Below are 22,251 nucleotides of genomic sequence, written 5' to 3'. Positions count from 1 at the left end.
TCTGCCCTCAGTGGTCAACGTTTAAAAAAATGCTGACTGTTGCTGGCCCGAATATTGATGGGTAAGCTCTTTAGATGGAGGACTTTGAATTTTAATAATACTGTAAAGTTACCTTGCGCATCCCCTGATCTTGGGGAAAGTGGAAGTACATATTAGTGATTATTCAGCTTTTATTTTATTTTGCTTTTATAGTTATGAGAATCTTGAGGTCCAGTGAGGCTTTTAAGACTTACTGCTAGAGGTGCAGTTAGAAATTCATCCCTGAAAGTGTTAAACTGAGACACATGGCTGGATGAAGCATCAGATTCTTTATTAGGAACTGTAACCCCAGCCAGTCAGGGTCAGTCACTAAATTTAGAAAGCTTCCACTGACAGGCATCCCGGCCCTGTTGACTGTGAGAAGGGAGCTGACATCTTGTAATTCCAGGTACCTCATCTATTTCCTGTCTTATTTATCAAGGATCACATCCAGCTTACACAGAAAAGTTATTTTCTGCTTTGAGAAGGAGATTTACATCGAAGGTGAGTGATTTTTGTTTTCTTGGCATGTTAGAGATCTAGAACAACTGAAGTGGCTGTTTGCTTCAAGCCTACAGCTATCAAAGTACTCTTGAATTTGACATCAGTGACCAGCTGCAGGGGGGCTTCAGAGGTTCTCTCACCAGTTGTGCTGCTGCCCTAGTTTACTGCCTTACCCTCTACACAGGTTATAGAGCCCTTTTTGATAGGAAAATATATGTAATGAATATGTGATAACAGACACAAAAAGATAATTGAATTAGCACAAATGTGTAATTTGGGATCAGCAGTCAAGATTTCAACCCTGGCTACTGTCAATTCAAACCTCTTTCCTAATTATTCAGAACTCAGTACATTGATTTATCTTAAAATACTACTAGAAATGTGTTGTTTTTTTTTAAATGGAGATACATCATACATTCAATCACCTCAGGCTCGGCTCAGAAAAGGATTGGGGCTACTGTGTACTGGTTTCAAACCTGTGCTAATTCAGAGCCTTTTTCACCCATTCTTCTTTTCCCAGCAATTTAGAGGCTGGTACTGAATAATATGAAGGAAATGACAGCAACAGTGCTGATTAGTAAACCTTGCTGTGCAACAGGAGCAGCAGAACACTTTTTTGGTTGGAGGGGCAAAACACAAATCAACCTCGGGCCCCATCTCAAGCTCTCTAGTTGCTGATGCTGTGTTGGTCAAAATATTGGTAGGGCCATGGCCTCAGTGGCACACCCTATTCGGCTGCCTATGCTATACAGACCTCTCCTAAAAATGAACAAAGCTATGAGCTATGCACTTCCACAACCTTCTCTTCTCTTCTGTCCTTCGGTGAATACAGTGAGATTAAAACCGGGCCCAGCCGCTGGTATCCTCACTGCATCTTAGTATGTCAAAATATTATGGAAAGCTGGCTACAGATCTTCTGGGCTGCCACAGACTCTGCTTCACTCCCTTCAGCCTCATCTAGACAGTGCATCCCTGTCATTTTGACTGATATTCAACTACATCTTTTTCTGTCCCCATAAGCCAAAAGCAATTAAGCTCAGCCTATGGAGTAGACTTATTCTGAAATGTAATGCTTGGTTAAAAACCCACTCAGGAGTACATCAACGAAAGCAAACTGAGTCTGCATGTTGAAAGAATCTGCTAAAAATACTCCTACCAAACTGTTAGATTACATTTGCAGATGATATTGAGCACAAGCCATGTAAATCAAAATCTGTTATTTCTTTGGAATTTTTAATTAATACATAAGGAGTAATACATTCTTAAAGCTTCTAGAAAACACCTCTTACATACATACACACACACACATGACAATTTTAAGCTATATTCAATTTGCAAAAAAAGCAATTTTATCTCTTCAAAAGTGTAATTATCAGATTTCACTGCATTACAATTGGTAAAATTAGCTCAGTAGGAATTAATATTTCTGGGAAGATAGAAAAATCTCATCGTCAATGATGATTTTCAGTGGAAACCAATTTAGAATTATTTATTCTGCAATAAAATTGGTGACTTTAAAAAACGAGTGACAGATTTCAAATTTATAGCTACAAAGCTTTCTTTTGGATTCAAAGTCACATCTCAAAAGCAGTCATAATGCAACACAAAAATGCAGAGAAAAAAAATCAATGTAAATCTCTGAAAGAAGTTTACCACACCTTAGGAGGAACTCAAACAAAATCTCATTCACTGTAATATTTTTCATTACATTAGGTTTCAATGGAAATAAATATTGCTCCTTGCATGCTTATACTGGTAGGTTGTTTTTAGTCTGGTCCTTTAATTTATCCCTTCATGCTGTGTTACAAGGGTGATTTTGCATATCTTTCTGTGCCTCTATTATTTATTCACCTCATCATATCAAATTTCTTAACTAACATATCCTGGCTCTGGTGTGAGGTTCGTTTCTGTCTTCAGATACCCCAAGAATCTATTTGGAGACACCACAGCTGAAAATGTTTGTGACTTTCAGTTATCATAATGGTGGAAATTCAGCTTTTTTTGACTCAACAATTTTCTCCTACTCTTTTGTATTTGGTGCAATAAGTACTCATCCTTAACTACCTGAGTATTTACCCCTCTTTAATATCCTCTACCAAGGGCCATCCCAAGGGTTGTGTAGCCACACAGGGTGCAAAGGAGACAGGGTCACAAAAATCGCTCACTGTCCACTGTCTCCCCTGCACTGGCAGCAGTGCAGTGGATGGAGTGGAGTTGTTAGGGGGTGTGTTGCACAGGGCACAACGTGAGATTCCAGCTTAGGACGTTCTTGCCTCTGCCCCACATGATTAGTCTGCTCATTACAGTGACAACAGACACATGTGTGGGAAAATCTTGTTTTGCTTTGTGCCTATGTTTTAACAATTTAGGGGATAATTTTCTGTTTTACATGTAGAAAAGGGTTTTATAAAATTAAGTGACCATGTATGCACAAAAAAGTATGCATATACCTTGTCCCAATCTATGTGTTGGCATTCCCAGGAGTATAGTTTGGGCAAAGTGGTGTGTTCTTCCCTTGTGCCCTGTGCAGCATAGCTTGCTATGGGCATGTATGTGAGTATTTCACAAAATACATGGGTACACATGTAGAGCAGGTGTAAATGTGTTCATTTGCATTTGTGAGCTACTGGAGCTGCTTCTGGGAACTTATTTTATACAGGCACACTGTTGTTTATTTTAACTGGTCATTACTCATTTATATTACTGCAACTCATAATAACATAAGAGTAGCCATACTGGGTCAGACCAATGGTCCATCTAGCCCAGTATCCTGTTTTCCAAACAGTGGCCAAGCCAGGTCACAAGTACCTGGCAGAAATCCAAAACGTGGCAACACTCCATACTACAAATCCCAGGGCAAGCAGTTGCTTCCCATGTCTATCTCAATAGCAGACTATGGACTTTTCCTCCAGGAATTTGTCCAAACCTTTTTTAAAGGCGGCTAAGAAGGTGAACAGAATGTTGAGTATTATTAGAAAAGGGATGGAAAACAAGCATGAGGATGTTATAATGCCGTTATATCGCTCCATGGTGCAACCGCACCTGGAGTATTGTGTTCAGTTCTGGTCGCCTCATCTCAAAAAAGATATAAAGGAATTGGAGAAGGTGCAGAGAAGGGCGACGGAAATGATAAAAGGGATGGGACGACTACCTTATGAGGAGAGGTTAAGACGGCTAGGACTCTTTAGCCTGGAGAAAAGGCAGCTGAGGGGTGATATGATAGAGGTCTACAAAATAATGAGTGGGGTAGAGCGGACAGATGTGAAGCGTTTGTTTACGCTTTCTAACAATAATAGAACTAGGGGACACAAGATGAAATTAGAATGTGGTAGGTTTAAAACAAATTGGAGAAAGTTTTTCTTTACTCAGCGTGTGGTTAGACTCTGGAACTCATTGCCGGAGAAGGTAGTGACGGCAGCTGGCCTTGCTGAGTTTAAAGGGGGTCTGGATAGATTCCTGAAGGAAAAGTCCATTGATCGTTATTAAATTCTGGGTTTTTGCCAGGTTCTTGGGGCCTGGATTGGCCGCTGTCGGAGACAGAGTGCTGGGCTTGATGGACCTTTGGTCTTTTCCCAGCGTGGCAGTGCTTATGTACTTATATTCTCTGGTCTTCCCCTCTCTTCTCTTAAAACACTGCGCTTTTACATTCACCTAGGCATATTCTATAAAGGAAGCCTAGATTTAGGTGTACTTTATAGAATATGGCTAAATGTCAGCAAGGTATATAGAATACATCGAGTGGCCAGCCATGTGACTAAATTTAGTCGCAGGCATTTACGCCAAATAAAACTTGGTGTAAATGCCTGCAACTAAATTAGGCATGGACTGGGTGTATTCTATAACAACATGCATAGATTTTAGAAACAACCATGATCTGCCCATTCCACACCAATGGCCACAGCCCCTTTTCAGCTATGCACATTGGAATTTACGTGCATCACTTTATAGAATACTAGGAAAAAAGGCCTGTTTCTGACACAAATGAAACGGGCACTAGCAAGGTTTTCCTCAGAGTGTGTGTGTTTTACAGAGTGTGTGTGAGAGTGAGTGAGTATGTGATAGAGAGTGAATGTGTGAGTGTGTGTGACAGTGAATGTGTGAGTGTGTGTGACAGAGAGAGTGAGACTGTGTGCGAGAGTGTGTGTGTGTGTGAGAATGAGAGTGTGTGCCAGGGGCCCCCTCCCTCCCTCCCAGTTCCAGGGTCCGGCCACCCCCCTTCCAAGTTCCAGGGTCCGCCCTCCCTCCCTCCCACCCACCCCGTTCCAGGGTCGTTGCCCTCCTCTCCCCCTCCCAGTTCCAGGGTCCGCCCTCCCTCCCACCCACCCACCCAGTTCCAGGGTCACTGCCCCCCTCTCTCCCTCCCTCCCAGTTCCAGGGTAGTTGCCCCCCCTCTCCCCCCCCCCAGCCACCCTGCGATGTTTAAGTGAAAAATTGGGGAGCTGTGAGTGTGTGTGTGTGTGTGAGAATGAGAGTGTGTGCCAGGGGCCCCCTCCCCCCTCCTTCCCAGTTTCAGGGTCAGCCCGCCCCCCCTCCAAGTTCCAGGGTTCACCCTCCTTCCCACCCACCCAGTTCCAGGGTCGTTGCCCCCCCTCTCCCCCTCCCAGTTTCAGGTTCCGCCTGGCCCCCCTCCAAGTTCCAGGGTCCGCCCTCCCTCCCACCCACCCAGTTCCAGGGTCGTTGCCCCCCCTCCCTCCCAGTTCCAGGGTAGTTGCCCCCTCTCTCCCCCACCAGCCACCCTGTGATGTTTAAGTGAAAAATTAGGGAGCTGTGAGTGTGTGTGTGTGTGAGAATGAGAGTGTGTGCCAGGGGCCCCCTCCCCCCTCCCTCCCACCCACCCAGTTCTAGGGTCGTTGCCCCCCTCTCCCCCCCCCTCCCAGTTTCAGGGTCACTCCCCTCCCTCACAGTTTCAGGATCCGCCTGGCCCCCCTCCAAGTTCCAGGGTCCGCCCTCCCTCCCACCCAGTTCCAGGGTCGTTGCCCCCTCCTCTCCCTCCCAGTTCCAGGGTAGTTGCCCCCCCTCCAGCCACCCTGCGAAGTTTAAGTGAAAAATTAGGGAGCTGTGTAGTGTAACAAAACGCACCTGCAACGTTATGAGCTGACTCCATGGCTTCATTGAAGTGAAGGGTTGGTAAGGTTCGACAGATTCGTGAGTCTGTCACCATCTCTCTCGACCCTGCCCTCGCGCCTCTGATAGGTCCACCGCCCTCGACGTCAAAACTTGATGACGTCGTGGATGTCAAAACGTGATGACGTCGTGGACATCAAAAGGTGATGACGTCGAGGGTGGCGGACTATCAGAGGCGCGAGGGCGGGGCCAAGAGAGATGGTGACAGACTCACGAATCTGACGAACCTTACGAACCCTTCACTTCAGTGAAGCCACGGAGTCAGCTTCAGAACATTGGAGGTGCTTTTTATTATAGTAGAGATGGTTAGACAGTTGTGCATGTCAATTCTAATTAATGCCAATTAGTGTCAATAATTGGTTGTTAATTGGCAATTATCAGTGCTGATTGGCTTGTTAACTAATTAAGTCGTGCACGTAAATCCAGAATAAGACTGGATTTGCACGTGCAACTTAAGTCTCGCTATGTAGAATCCAAGGGAATATGCATAGTTTTGATCATGTCACTTCTTTCCTCAAATCTGAACATTGGTTGACAGTATCTACACGCATACAATATAAACTGCTAATACTAGCATACAAAAGTGTACAACCCTCAGTGCCAGATTATATATCCAATCTTCTCCATTTTCATGTTCCTTCCCATACCTTACGGTCCTCCCAAAGAGCATTACTCCAATTTCTTTCACCAATCTGTATTACACTGGACATTACTAGGGCTTCAACATTCGTTTACACTGTTTCCATAGAATAATTTACTATACAAATTAAAAACAGAACCCTCCTATCCCATCTTTTAAAAAGTCTCAAAACTTGGCTTAATCAACAAGTATTTACATGTTAACTGCCTCTAACAACTTTCACTCCTACCCTTCTTTTACCCTTGCTTTTCCTAGATTTCTTCCTGCCTTTCTTGTGCTTTTATGTTTGTAAACTGCCTTGATGCCATTTTAGTGATTGGCGGTATATCAAGCCTTTGTAAATAAATAAATAAATAAATATTTATATTTTGCCTTTCACAAGGCCGAATACAATAGGACATGCATAATGCTACATATATAACCAGGGGTGTGCTGGTAAATTTTTAACAACAGGCTCTTTCTCTGGACGTAGCCAGCTCTGCATTTGGAAGGGCTAGGGGTGGCTGGGCTGGGGGTGGGGGGGGGAGCAACACTTGCCTCTCTCTCCTCCCTCCCTTCGTGTGGGCACGCTAGGCATACCTTTGCTGGCAGCCAATAAATGGACTGCCACCACTCCCAACGTCTTGCTGTGAGCAGCATGCTGAAACTTCTCACACATGCTGGAGAAGTCCCAGTCTGCTGCTCAGAGCTGGAAACAAGGAGCGGGGAGCAGCAGCAGTCTATTTACTTGGCTTGCAGGGCTCAGCATCCCCACCAGCAAAGTAAAAGAGAATTCAGCAGGGGGCCCAAGCCCACATTTTGGAAGCCAGTTGTTAAAGTAGCCATGGAGGGCCCTACTTTAACAACCGGCTCCCAAAATTCTTAAAAACTTAACAACCAGCTCTTGCGAGCCTGTGAGAGCCTGCTCCAGCACACCACTGTATATAACATTACAAACACTAACTAAAACATTACAACATAATCTAAAATCAGTTACCAAAAATAACTTTAAACTTTAACCAACATAAAATACTAAAATAACAGAATAAATGAACATGAACTGAGAGTATAATTTATATACTCACTACTCATATCACTCTCTCACCAACAAAATATTCATATGACACAGCTTACTGAGACTGACCACATCTTTCTGTAAATAGGAATGCTTTTAACTGTTTCCTAAAAGCAATAGTGTCTATCAGCAACCTAATGCGTATAGGAATTCAGCTCCATTCCCTTGGGTTCACCATAGAAAACATACAGCCTAATTCTATATATGGTGCTAAAACTTGCGTGTGGAAATTTGGGCAACTGCCTAATTTCCGTGTGAAATTTAGTGGAATAACAAGCCAATTAGTGCCGATAATTGGATGCTAATAATTATCGGCGCTAATTGGCATTAATTAAAATTTACATGTGCATTTTTAGGCACTAGGATCTGCACATAAATTTTATGCATGGTTCCAAAAAGGGGACATGGCATTCCTGCAATTTATGCATGCTGTTATAGAATAAGGGGAATCAGCACCTAATTTAGCTGTGAGGATTTACACCAGGGTTTATTGAGTGCCATTTATAAAATAGAGCTTAGCATGTTTTTTTAGCGCCAATTTTTTAGTGCCATTTATAGAATTTGGTCCATATTGTCTAGTGTCCTCAAAAATTAATCTGAACATCTCTGTTGCCATTCTAAGGGACCTGTTTACTAAGCCGCGCTATAAGCGCACTTGCGTTTTTAGGGTGCGCTAAAACTTAGAATGTGCTAACACTAGAGACACCCGTAGGAAGATATGTGTCTCTAGAATTTACCACAGACTAATTTTAGCACACGCTAAAAAAGCTAGCGCACCTTAGTAAACAGGCCCTAAAAGTCTTATTGGACTTCAAAATAGACTTCCTTTTATAAAATCAGGCCCATAAGGCACTTCCCACGTGTAAAGCCTATTTTGCACAAGGAAAATGGCTTTTATAAAATTGTGCAGCTACATACACACCTGTAAACAGTACAGGCACAGAAAGAGCCGGTGGTGGGAGGCGGGGCTGGTGGTTGGGAGGCGGGGAAAGTGCTGGGCAGACTTACAGTGGTGGAAATAAGTATTTGATCCCTTGCTGATTTTGTAAGTTTGCCCACTGACAAAGACATGAGCAGCCCATAATTGAAGGGTAGGTTATTAGTAACAGTGAGAGATAGCACATCACAAATTAAATCCGGAAAATCACATTGTGGAAAGTATATGAATTTATTTGCATTCTGCAGAGGGAAATAAGTATTTAATCCCTCTGGCAAACAAGACCTAATACTTGGTGGCAAAACCCTTGTTGGCAAGCACAGCGGTCAGACGTCTTCTGTAGTTGATGATGAGGTTTGCACACATGTCAGGAGGAATTTTGGTCCACTCCTCTTTGCAGATCATCTCTAAATCATTAAGAGTTCTGGGCTGTCGCTTGGCAACTCGCAGCTTCAGCTCCCTCCATAAGTTTTCAATGGGATTAAGGTCTGGTGACTGGCTAGGCCACTCCATGACCCTAATGTGCTTCTTCCTGAGCCACTCCTTTGTTGCCTTGGCTGTATGTTTTGGGTCATTGTCGTGCTGGAAGACCCAGCCACGACCCATTTTTAAGGCCCTGGCGGAGGGAAGGAGGTTGTCACTCAGAATTGTACGGTACATGGCCCCATCCATTCTCCCATTGATGCGGTGAAGTAGTCCTGTGCCCTTAGCAGAGAAACACCCCCAAAACATAACATTTCCACCTCCATGCTTGACAGTGGGGACGGTGTTCTTTGGGTCATAGGCAGCATTTCTCTTCCTCCAAACACGGCGAGTTGAGTTCATGCCAAAGAGCTCAATTTTTGTCTCATCTGACCACAGCACCTTCTCCCAATCACTCTCGGCATCATCCAGGTGTTCACTGGCAAACTTCAGACGGGCCGTCACATGTGCCTTCCGGAGCAGGGGGACCTTGCAGGCACTGCAGGATTGCAATCCGTTATGTCGTAATGTGTTACCAATGGTTTTCGTGGTGACAGTGGTCCCAGCTGCCTTGAGATCATTGACAAGTTCCCCCCTTGTAGTTGTAGGCTGATTTCTAACCTTCCTCATGATCAAGGATACCCCACGAGGTGAGATTTTGCGTGGAGCCCCAGATCTTTGTCGATTGACAGTCATTTTGTACTTCTTCCATTTTCTTACTATGGCACCAACAGTTGTCTCCTTCTCGCCCAGCGTCTTACTGATGGTTTTGTAGCCCATTCCAGCCTTGTGCAGGTGTATGATCTTGTCCCTGACATCCTTAGACAGCTCCTTGCTCTTGGCCATTTTGTAGAGGTTAGAGTCTGACTGATTCACTGAGTCTGTGGACAGGTGTCTTTCATACAGGTGACCATTGCCGACAGCTGTCTGTCATGCAGGTAACGAGTTGATTTGGAGCATCTACCTGGTCTGTAGGGGCCAGATCTCTTACTGGTTGGTGGGGGATCAAATACTTATTTCCCTCTGCAGAATGCAAATAAATTCATATACTTTCCACAATGTGATTTTCCGGATTTAATTTGTGATGTGCTATCTCTCACTGTTACCAATAACCTACCCTTCAATTATGGGCTGCTCATGTCTTTGTCAGTGGGCAAACTTACAAAATCAGCAAGGGATCAAATACTTATTTCCACCACTGTATATGGTTTGTGCCAGAGCCGGTGGTGGGAGGCGGGACTGGTGGTTGGGAGGTGGGGATAGTGCTGGGCAGACTTATACGGTCTGTGCCCTGAAGAGCACAGGTACAAATCAAAGTAGGGTATACACAAAAAGTAGCACATATGAGTTTATCTTGTTGGGCAGACTGGATGGACCGTGCAGGTCTTTTTCTGTCATCATCTACTATGTTACTATGTTACTTACTTGTATACAATCTGCACATAGGCATTCCCAGAGATGTCGTTTGGGTGGAGAGCAGATGTAACTTTGTGCATGGGCATTTGCACACTGTTGAGGCTGGTTCTAGAAGCCTATTTTATAAATGTACCCCCTTTTATAATGGGGCTTATATCTGATCACTAGGTGACACTCTTGAGCAATGGTCATGACTCCCTTCCCCGAACAGCTGTGAACACTAGGGATGTACAGCCAGAAAATGTTCATTTTGGACTGTTTCAAAAGACAATTCAGACTCAGATTTTCAGCTCTCTATTCCCTGTACTTGGAGTTAAAATATAGAACTCTCTACCTATTGCCATCAGAACAGAAAACAGCTACCTTAGCTTCAGGAAGAGGCTAAAAACCTTTCTCTTCCCAAAGACTGCTTCATAACAATCCATTGGCTTCTACCTCCTAGTATCATCCATTATCCTTTCCTATAATGTTTTTGGCCTCATGCATTACACCAGTGGTCTCTAATTGTTCTCAAACCTCACACTAATATTATTGGCTTTTATCTCGCCTACAATGTAAACCGCACTGAACCCTGGAAAGGGGATATTAGCGGTATATAAGAATTTGATTTTGAGTTTCTGGGAATGTTTGGGGGGTTTTTTTTCCCATTCTGTCGTCACAGGAGCAATATCGTTAAAAGTGTGTGCTGTTTCCAAGAGTACACACTATTGAAGGCACATGAAAATAAAATGACATTTTGTGCTTTTCTTGTTTTCCAGTAGCATGAAATGACATGAGATATGTCATTGATATTTGGATGATGTTTCAAATGATTGCACATCCCTACTGAACACTGTTTCTGCAGAATCCCCAGCAAACCCAGGGAGCAGAAGGCCCTACGTGGGAATCAAACTGGGTTTTTCCACATGGTGGTGCACAGCACTTAGCAGCAAGCCACCGATCTGGCCTTTAATTTTTCTATTTAAGAGGGTGATGCCTTTGTCACATATTGAGATAAATAAGGGGATGACTGCCTTCCTCCTGATAGTATCATTCCTGAAAAAGAAAAGTACTGAGAAAGATTGTTCACCCAGCTGTATTGGGTAATGCATAGTATTGTTTTTCCTGTTAGCAATGTAATACCAGGCCAAGCACCCACAAAACAAAATGTGAGAACGTAATTTTTTCAAATTATTCTAATGGAGTCTAATACCCCATATCATTTTTAATTCATAGGACATTAGCTGACATAGTTCAGCAGTTCCTAAGGATTGGTTTAAGCCTGAGTCTGCTACCAGGCTTCCATTTGTTTCTTTCTGCATGATGTCCTGAGTCACTGTTATTCTCGATGTGTGTGACAGGGACTGTGTACCATTAGTTTACAAGCATTGCTTTCACCAGTTCACCTACCAGTGAGTAAACTGACTGCATAGAAGAAAAGGACACCCATGGTCTTGCAGGATCTATGTATATATATATATCAAGAGATCTACAGAACCAAAATATAGCCAGGACTTCCAATTCCTGGCACGGATTTGCCAAAGGAATAATTTTAGTCTATTTTCTGAAAGAAGAAAAGTAGGATTAAGAGATCACTTTGTTTGTGTGTGTCCAGGGGGGTTTCCAGGGGTGTCCCAAGGCAATCTGCCACCTGAGGCAAGGATGAGATGGTGCCCCCGGACCCCTAACCCCTACCCTACATCTTTCCCTTCACACACTCTCTCTCTCTCCCAACTCCCTTCCCCCACAGCCACGGTCTGGCATTTCCACCCTTCCTCAACCCCCTTCCCTGAATGTACCTCTTTTTGGTTTTCCAAAAATCCTCATCATCAGCAATTCCCATACACTGCCCTGCCACCGGCACTGGCTTCTTCTCTCTACTGCAGCCTGCCTCTCTGATGTAAATTTCTGTTTCCTCAGAGGTGGGCCACAGTACAGAGAAGAAGCTGGTTCTGACGGCAGGGCAGTTTATGGGAATCGCTGCTGCCACCTTTTGGAAAACAAAAAAAAAGAAGGTAGACTTGGAGAGGGGGTTGAGGAAGGAAGGGGGGAGATGCCAGACCGCAGCCAGTGTGTGTGTGGGGGGGGGAGTGGTGGAAAGGAGCGAGATGCTACTCCATGAAGAGTGCCGCCTGAGTCCCCCTCAGTTGGCCTAATGGTAGGGCTGCCACTGGTGTGTTCACTCCACCACATATAAGTTTTGGCTTTGGCATCCTATCCACACACCAAATTTTCAGGATTGTGGAGATTCATGAGGATCCTGACTGAGATTTGTATGTATGAGCAGACACAGCGCTGCGCATCCCAGAAAGTAGCCTGCATTTGCAATGCATGGAACTACTTTAATGATTGCTGATCTCCTGCCCTTCCTCTTTCTACTCATGTTCCCTTTAGCTTTGGTCTCATTATATGATTGGGTTCCAGTCCTGGATTTCTATTTCCCATCATAGTTTATTATGTACCTGGCATGGGAGTCAATTTGTTTTCAAAAGAACTAAAGCATTTCACAACATGGAGTTAATTTGGCAACACCTTTTCCCTTACTCTTCTAACCCAGCTTTCTCTCCCCTTTCCCAACCTGGTCCTTATGCCCTCCTGTCTATTTTGCTTGCTGCCTGTGAGCTGTATTGACCCTTGCACACACTGTTCTTTTCATCAGCTACTCTTTCCCATGCAGAAGGCTCCACGAGTTGTACAACACAGAATACATCTATTAATTCACACACTTTGCTCCATCTCTGGCAGACTGTAGCAGCTTACCATGGCAACCGGCAAAGATTCAGAGGAGGAACAAGTTGTTCCAGATGAAGGTGACGAAAGCGATGTGAGGGCGGTTCAGGCCCACTATCTCCGCAGCCCTTCTCCCAGCCGGTGAGTCTGAATTTGTAACAGGGTGGACCGGATACCATCCTAATTCATGGCAGAAATGATCCAGCTGCTTCTTAATGGTTGCTTTCAGTTCTGTGCTGGATGGCACTGTTAAACTACTAAAACATTTTACTTTTGCTGGAGGAGTGTTTGGCAACATTCCCAAATTCAGACCTGGGGATGTCAATAACAGCATTGCTTAGAGGGAGCACATGCAATCTGGGGATCTGCATTGGTTGGAAATGACATTTCCCATTGTTACTTCATGTCGTTGGCAAACAAAAATGAACAGAAAAAAAGCCATGAAGTTTTGTGTTTTGTCGTGTGCCATCTCAATAGCGTGCCCTGTTCTGAAAAACTGTGTGCTGTTCGCAGAGTGCCACGGCTCACAAAAAGAGCACACTATATGAAAATGGTGCACATTCTTTCAGAAAGAGTGTGCAATCTTTCCCGATAGTGCATGCATGTGTGAACCATCATGCACGTGTGAACAGTGTGTGTATGCACGCACTATTGAAAAGTGAGCACTCTTTCTGACAGCGTGCACTGTTTACAAATAGTATGCCCTCTTCATGAATAGTGAACACTCTTTCCTCAAGGGTGTTGCACTCATTATGAAAAAATGTGCACTATTAAACAACATTGTTCCCATCATGACAAAATGGAAAAAAAAAAAAAAAATTGTAAAAAACCCCAAATATTCTCATGAAACAATATGGAAACTGCATGTCGTGAACATTTTCTGGCTGCCCACTCCTAATGAACTCACCCTCCAGCAGTTACCTAAACCCCTTGTAAGAGCATGTATCAGTCATATCATAACATTATTTTCACACAAGGGAGGTCATTTTATAAACCTTTCTCATTTGCAGTGGCGTACCTAGGGTAGTTGACACCCGGGGCCGGTCATTTTTTAACACCCCCCCCCCCCCCCCCCAAATCCAGTACTAGGCATGCCGAGAATACAAAACACTCAGGACCTATAGAGCAATTCTACCATACCATAAGCGAGTCACACAAGGAAAAGGAAAGCATCTTAAACACTACAGTGAGCACTAGAACATCAATTCACCTATTGTAAAACGAAACCAGACAGAATAGTACAGATCGTAGATCCTGCACAGTCAATGCCAACTGAAAGCCATGTCTTTTTCACAAACACAGATACACCCTAATCCACTATAGAATAAGTAATCATAAACTTTCTATTTAGACAAAAATTAAACTGAACCCCCAATGCCAGACTCTGCATACAATGCAACACCACAGAAACAGAAACTGTCCCCTAGTACTGTGCAAAATATAAAGACAGCAGATGTAAATTTGAAAAAAACTAACAAGTACCAATCACCACTTTACAAATTAACAAATAGAAATAAAACAAATATAGAAAGTAAAATACCATTTTATTGGACTAATACATTTAGCTTTCAGAGGCCAAAACCTCCGTCCTCGGGTCAGTACAGTATAGTGCTGTTACAGTATCCTATCCTGACCTGAGGAAGGGGGTTTTGTTCTCCAAAAGTTAGTCAAAATGTATTAAAATTAGTCCAATAAAAAGATTACCTTATTTACATGTTCTATTATAAACATTTAACACATCTACAATATTTTATCCTAAAGCAAAAAAAATAAAAAAATATATTTTATTTATAGTTTGTTGTCTCTGGTTTCTGCTTTCCTCATCTTCTTTTCACCGTCTTCCTTCCATCCAGCATCTGTCTTCACTCTCTCTCTGCCATCCAGTGTCTGCCCTCTCTGCCGTCCCTTCCATCCACTGCCTGCCCTTTCTCTCTGCCCCTTCAATCCACCATTTGCCCTCCCTCTCCCATCCATCCAGGGTCTGCCGTCCCTCTCGCTCCCCCTTCCATCTAGGATCTGTCCCCTCTCTTTCTCTGCCCCTTTTTTCAGCCCCCAGTTCCAGCCCCCTTCTCCCCTCTGAACATCCCCACCCCAGTCCCCTTCTCCCCTCCCCTTCTCCTGTCTGAGATCCCCACCTCAGTCCCCTTCTCCCCTCCCCTGTCTGAGACCCCCACCCCAGTCCCCTTCTCCCCTCTGAGATCCCCACCCCAGTCCCCTTCTCCCCTCCCCTTTTCCCCTCTGAACACCCCCACCCCAGTCCCCTTCTCCCCTCTGAGATCCCCACCCCAGTCCCCTTCTCCCCTCCCCTGTCTGAGATCCCCACCCCAGTCCCCTTCTCCCCACCCCAGTCCCCTTCTCCCCTCCCCTTCCCTTCTTCCCTCTGAGATCCCCACCCCAGTCCCCTTCTCCCCTCCCCTGTCTGAGACCCCCACCCCAGTCCCCTTCTCCCCTCTGAACACCCCCACCCGAGTCCCTTTCGCCCCTCTCCTTCCCCACCTCAGTCCCATTAAAACCGGCGAAGCAGCGTCGCAGGCAGCGCCTCATGCCCTGCTTGTAAAAAAAAATCAAATCTCCTTCCTTCTCCTCGTCTTGACGTCTTGACGTCGACACGGGCCTTCCAATCAAATTGATTGGAAGGCCCGAGTCGACGTCAAGACGAGGAGGAGAAGGAAGGAAATTTGATTTTTTTTTTTTACAAGCAGGGCACGAGGCGCTGCCTGCGACGCTGCTTCGCTGGTTTTTTAAATGTGCGGCGCCACGGGAATGGCCACGGGAGGCGGCGGGAGCGGAGCACCCCCCACCCACTGGCACCCGGGGCGGACCGCCCCCCCCCTTGGTACGCCACTGCTCATTTGTAAAAGGCCTCTTATAAAATCATGTCATGCCTAAAAGTATGTACGGTGCAAGTAGACATGTATTTGCAGCGTAGGCAGCCCCGAGGAGGAGTTTGGGTGGAGTGAGCACAGAGTCGCTATTTATAAATGTATTTTATACACATTTGCACCTGCTTCTGAGTCATGATTTCTGTCAGTATTTTATAAAGACACATATGCAATAGGTGAAAAATTAGTGCTTTCCTGTTAGAAAATTACCCTCAAGATGTATTTTTCCTGAAACGTACTTGTTTGCATATAAGGGCAGATGGGATAAAGACAAAGAAAGTATAGAGAAAAAAGCACAACCCAGTGCTACCACAGAGCTGAGGTAGCCAGGTCGGTGTCAATTGTGACCTACAACCCAGAAGCAAACCAAGTCAGTGCTAGCAGCTTAATAACAACCAGGGACTGTCCAGTAAGTCCATGGGGATCTTGAGAGGTCAGATATTAGGGCAACACCCTTGCTAGTTTTGGAAACTTCAAAGCTTAGTGGAAAGACATGGAAGAATCCAAGTGTGGTATTTAGTACAGCATCTGCTATGGTTGTCTAACCAGGATCGTAGAGAAATGTTGAGGTAATCTGTATGTAGTGGCAGTTACAACCCCAAATAGTGGTAGTACAACAGCATCAGCCATTCAGGAAGGCACTGGGATAACCAGCAGTACAGAGTAGCAGTTTCAGTCTTAAACACAAGTAGCATGGCTGCAGCAAGCTTCTAAAAAGACACTGGAGTCATCTGCACGGAGTGACTGTTGTTAAAACCCAAATCTGCATCAGCACAGGGGCGGCTGAATGTTTTGGATAACAGTTGCGCTAATTTTAGTGGCTGTGCAGATTGTGAGCACAGTTGATCATAAAATATGGAAAGGGGACCAGGAGTTGGATTAACCCCCTCATTCTATAACAGGATGCCTAAATTTAAGTGCCTCTTGTTTTTAACAGAGGGATTCTCTATATGGCGACTTTGCACACACAACTTAATTGTTTAACAAACCAATCAGCACTGATAATTTCCAACTCATTATCAGCACTAATTGGCACTAATTAGAATTTACATGTGCAACTTTCTAAGCGTATTCTTTGAAGTGATGCACATAAATTCTAATATGTGGATCACGAAAGAGGGCATGGCCAGGTCGTGGGTGTTCCTAAAAATTATGGGCACTCTTATGAATATGCCCAGTCCACGCCAAAGTTAGGCACAGGCATTTACATCAGGGTTTTAGTTGGTGTAAATGGTTGCGCCTAAATTTTAGTTTCGGGGACAGGTGCTACATGCATTCTATAAACTGTGCCTAACTTTACGTAAGGTTTATAGAATAGCACTGTGATATGACAAGCGAGGGTTGGGGTTGGGACTGCACAATAACACAGTTGGACAAAGGTGTAAAAATGAAACGTGCTTTATTAACAGAAACCTGAGGCAAGCCAGGAACAAAAGATGAAAAGTCTCTTTAGTTTAGATAACACAGTCTTAACCAGGGCCTGTGACTGACAGGGCCCAAAGCACAGTCTGTGACTGTTGACTGCCATACCCCAAACACAACCTGTAAATTATTCTCTCTCTCTCTCCCCCCCCCCCCCCCCCCCCCCCCCTTCTCTGAGTTTCCAGGTCTGGCTCCAGCCAGACCTCAGAACAGGGCTTACAAGTCTCAAATCCAAAAAGTTGGCTTATCTCAGCCAGGTCACATAGGTTGCAAAGGCATATGCTGAGGTTTCAGTTCTTCCTTCTCTGGTCCTCCTTTTAACCCCAGTCTGACCCTGCCTTTTATACTTCCTGGTTCTGACTCCACCCCTCCTGTCTCACTTCCTCCCTGTGCAGGACTATTGATTTTAAGGTGACTCAGGCAGTGAGACTATTCTTAAGGGTGAAGGGCAGTGTTCTGTATACCCCCTCACAAGCACTAAGCATGTTTTTTTTCAGCACTAATTTTTTAAGCACCATATATTGAATCTATTAGCAGCGCACTCAGCAGTATTCTACAACGTATGCATGTATCCTTGAATTCTGTAGAAGTTGCTAAAAATTGCACACACAATTTAGTTGAATAACAACCTAATTAGCACCAATAATTGATTTAAGCAATTATTGCCATTAATTAGATTTAATTAAAATATACGTAAGTAAATTTAGGTGCAGGATCCGTGCCTACATTTTACGCATGAGTTAAAAAAGGGGGCACAGAAATGGGAGGGTCATGGGTAGAATGGGGGTGTACCTAACGTTTATATGGCTAGTTATAGAATAATGGGGATATGCGCCTAATTGAGGTGTGAAGATTTGTTCCACATTTCAGTTGGTGCAAATGACTACACCTAAAGTTAGGCACGACTCCCAGGTGTAAGTGCTAGTCTATGAACCACGCCTAACTTTAAGCGCGATTTATAGAATAGCGCTTTTTCCAGCACTGATTTTTTTTGGGCATCATATATAGAATTCACTCCACAATGGCCTTATTGTGTAACTGCAAGGGGGCTGTACACATGGGCGCATCATGAATGCTACATGGGCAGGACTCCCAGTTACATGTGTAACTTACAGAATACTGTAAGTTACGCACTAAACTCTCACATTTAGGAGCGCACATTTATGCCAGCTATACACCTGGCATAAGTGGGTATGCCTAAACATTGATGCCAACTTAGACTAGTATTCTATAACAACATCTTGGCACATAGATGCTATTATAGAAATGGAACTCAGTGCATGGCAACATTGGAACACCTAAATTGTGGCACACAGTTATACAGTTGGCTTCTAAGTGTTAGTCTTGTAAGAATCAGAGAGGGAGAGGACAGGGTTTTGCAAAGACCAACAGTGTGGCACATCTTGGATATCCCTGGGACACACTTGGAGGGCAGTCATGGGAGGGAGGTTGAGAGTAGAGAGCTGCACGGGAACGGGGTTCGTGGGAATCCCGCGGGATTCCCGCAGGGACGGAGGCAGTTCCTGCGGGGTTCCCACAGGGATGGAGGCAGTTCCTGCGGGGATGGAAGCAGTTCTGCGTCTTCGCGTAGAAGTGTAAGCTGCACCTGCACCAGCCTCTCATCTACCGAATAACTTTCTTTGAGTGCTGTCTTCTCCTCCTCTTCTTCTTCCTTGCTTTAACAGCACAAATGTGGAAAGTCTTCCATTAAGGAAGTGGTAGAGTCACAAATGATGACGGAATTCAAAAAGGCGTGGGATGAATACAGAGGATCTCTAATTAGAAAATGGAAGTTATATAAAACCTAACCTTAAATGGCTGCATGTGTGTGGAAATGCTAAATAGTAGTAGTAGTAGTAGTAGTAGATGTGTCAAGTGACGCTTAGATAGCGACTCTGGCTGTGATGAACTAGGGCTGATACCTGGCAGACTTGTATGGTCTGTGTCTCATACATGGCAATCTGGTTTAGGATGGGCTGGAAAGAGCTTAGACAGCAATTTCAGTGGCTGGAACATGAGGACAGTGCTGGACAGACTTTTACGGTCTGTGTCCCACAAATGAGAAGACGAATAGACTGGAGTGGGCTTCAGCGGCAACTCCAGTAGTTGGAACATAAGGATAGGGCCAGATAGACTTCTGTGGTCTTTGTTCCAGAAACACGAAAGACAGACCATAATCAAGTATATAATATCACACTCGTTGATTTAATGATGAATTGATCATGAGTGTGACTATTGGCAGAGTGGATGGACCGTTCAGGTCTATTTGCTGTCACTTACTATGTTACTATTAATCCTCTTTGCTACCAGGCTGGTGCACAGACCTCAGCTCTGACACAGGCACGAGAATCAGATGTCATCTGACCTACTGGCACGTGCATGTGGCGACCTCTCAGCACACAGTGCAAGTGAATTGGAGACAAGTCTTACATGAGCGCACCAGAGTGTTCCAACTTCTGTTCCTTCCTTGCCTACAGTGCTGTGGCTCAAATCCAGAGAGAGACTGAGGGAGCTGATTGGAATTTTCTTTTATGTACCATTAAATTCTTACGGGGATGGGTTGAGATGGGTTAAATTTTTGTGGGGATGGGTAAGATTCCAGCGGGGACGGGTGGGGACGGGTAAGATTTCTGTCCCCGTGCAACTCTCTAGTTGAGAGGTCCAGTGGAAAATGCAGGAAGGTGGAAGGGAACTGGCATTGGTTTGCACACGGAAATTGGCATGTTCATCTTCCCAAGATGATTGAAAACCAGAATAAGAGTGTGAACTTGGCAGACTTAATGGGCTATTGCTCTTTTGTCTGTTATTGTCTAGTGTGTTATTGTGTCTTACAGGTGTAATAACTAAGATCACTAATTCTATGCACTTCTGAAAATGGAAGAAGCACTGCACAACTGCACTGCTGCAGAATTTTTGGTTTTTAACATGTTCATATAAGAAAAATACTGCTTTACTTTAAAAGCTGAGCAAGAAGAAAAAGACTTTCTTCAAACCCTCCAACACCAGCTCTGAGCTGGCATTATTTTTCCAGCAGCAAGAGCAGGCTTTGCTTGTATGCTGTTCTTTGAGCATTGGCAGGGAATAGCAAATGACCTCATTTAAATCATTTGACTACATTTAAATACAATTTGTGGCCATCTCTGGCACTTGCTGTTTCCTGTGCTAGAACCCGCTGAGCATTCTGCACAGATTACACCGGTGCTAGTCCAGCGCTGTTTGGCTCTAACATTGGCGTTAGGTTTTGAGCATCAGGCCCTGTCTTAGCAGTTGTGCAATTAAAACACAGAAGCAACTGTTGCTTCACATTTGTGGCATAGCTGCTTTCTCCAAATTGCTTGAAATGCTCTCAACAGTCATCACAGATGTTTTGCAGTTACCTCTGGTTGGCTTTTGCTGTTAAGGCAAATTGGGCCCGATATTTAGACCATGGGAGATAGCCAAGCTGCTTCCTGCAGTTAGCGGTCAGCCTGGATATTCAATGCTGGGCCATTTCCAGTGACGGGCATTGAATACCTGGGTATTTTTTGGCCAGTATAAATTTAACCAGCCAAGCCAATATTCAGTGCTAACCGGTTAAGTTGACTGGCCAATGATAGGCCAGCTATTTCGGCAGCCTAATTTGGCTGCAAAACTTAACCGACAGTACGCTGAATATCGGCCGATAGCTAGTTAAAGGGTTTTAAATATTGGCCGGATTAACTAGAAAACCTTATTGGCTGTATAGATTGTGAAAAAACTTGGGAATAAAATATGAAGAGCTGACTGACTAGGTTTTGGATTAAGTAAATAGGGGCCTCAGGCCAGCCATGGATATGCTGAACAGGAAGACAAATTATGGTTTTAAATGATGTGCAAAAATTATTTTCTCTTCAACAAAAACACTGGACTGGGAACAAATTTTGATGATAATCAACATATTTATGTATTTATTTATTTATAGGGATTTATAAACTGCCTTTATAAAGAGATTCACCCAAGGTGGTGTACAGCAGGTATAGTTTAATATAAAACTTACCCAACTGGGAGGCAAGACAGACCAACAGGATAACCTTAGTAGAAATCATATCTCGCAAATTCCCTATAACAGCCATAAGGTCCACAAATAGGACTAAATGATCAAGTGCACCCTTGATCTCTGTCACTTGCACTTTACGTCTACTCAAGTAATATAATTGTAACAAAGGCAAAGTATCTGAGTTAGGTATACTCAACACCTCCTTAAAATATTTGCGCAATAACATTTCGGGAGAGAGCAAATGTGTAGAGGAAAACTTAAATATCTCAGATTCCTAGATCTCAATTGGTTTTCAAGCAATTCCAACTTATAATGTATTGACAAACTGTCCTTAATAATAGAAACCAATATATTCTGAATGAGAGCAACATGAGAGTCCAGTGCTTCGATACATCAGTTTTTTATCCTTGGTAATCGGTACCGGTACCCTTGCTGCTCCTCCTCCCAACAATTTATTTGTAAGAGGATAATATCAATCAGTGTTTTCTGTAAGGTGTAGGAAAGGCTGCCAACATCTTTCTCCTTCTCCCCCACCAAACACTCGCCATCCCATGGTTTGAATCATGCAATGTCCCCTGACCCCCTTCCAAAGCCTGCAGGAGCTACCAGTCTTGCACTGTTTTAGCTATTGGAGCATGGCTGGCGGCAGTCTTCAACACACCTCACAAGTAATATTGATGTGAGCAGGGCCAACCCTATCACTAGACGAGCCTAGGCAGTCACTTAGGGTGTCAGAATTTAGGAGTGGGGCCAGCAAACGAGTCAGTAGAGCTGGCCAGGTGCAACATGGCTGGCAGAGATGGCTATGCCCAGTCAGAAGAGAGAATTGAGTCGGCCAGAGCTTGTTCTTTGGCTCCCTGTTGTTCTTCCTCTTCTTCCTTAAGGATGGTACCATGAGTACATTCCAACCACAGGGTCACACAGCCAGAACATGCTGATGGTGGTCTTGAGGAAAGGAGGAAAAGAGGCAATTCTGATTCAGTGGGGCACATTCAAGACTGATTTGCCTAAGGAATGAAGTCTACAGGTGCTAATGTCACTGTTAAGGGGAAAGTTGCTTTCCTGGGA

The 22,251-nt window shown here is 44.2% G+C and overlaps 1 protein-coding gene across 1 annotated transcript in view; it reads left to right on the top strand.

The window, feature by feature from the left end:
• The first annotated feature begins 387 nt into the window (after positions 1–387).
• Positions 388–22,251, top strand: part of DUSP27 (dual specificity phosphatase 27, atypical) — a 51,895-nt gene continuing 30,031 nt past the window's right edge. The window contains exons 1-2 of the mRNA XM_030203957.1: positions 388–522; positions 12,880–13,005. Of these exons, the coding sequence (XP_030059817.1) occupies positions 12,896–13,005 (110 nt within the window). The 5' untranslated portion in view covers positions 388–522; positions 12,880–12,895. The remainder of the gene's footprint in view (positions 523–12,879; positions 13,006–22,251) is intronic.

The sequence above is a fragment of the Microcaecilia unicolor genome, chromosome 5 (genome assembly GCF_901765095.1).
Source record: "Microcaecilia unicolor chromosome 5, aMicUni1.1, whole genome shotgun sequence".
NCBI classification, from domain to species: Eukaryota; Metazoa; Chordata; class Amphibia; order Gymnophiona; family Siphonopidae; genus Microcaecilia; species Microcaecilia unicolor.
Note: the sequence above shows the minus strand (reverse complement) of the source record. Positions and strands in the feature narration are given on the sequence as shown.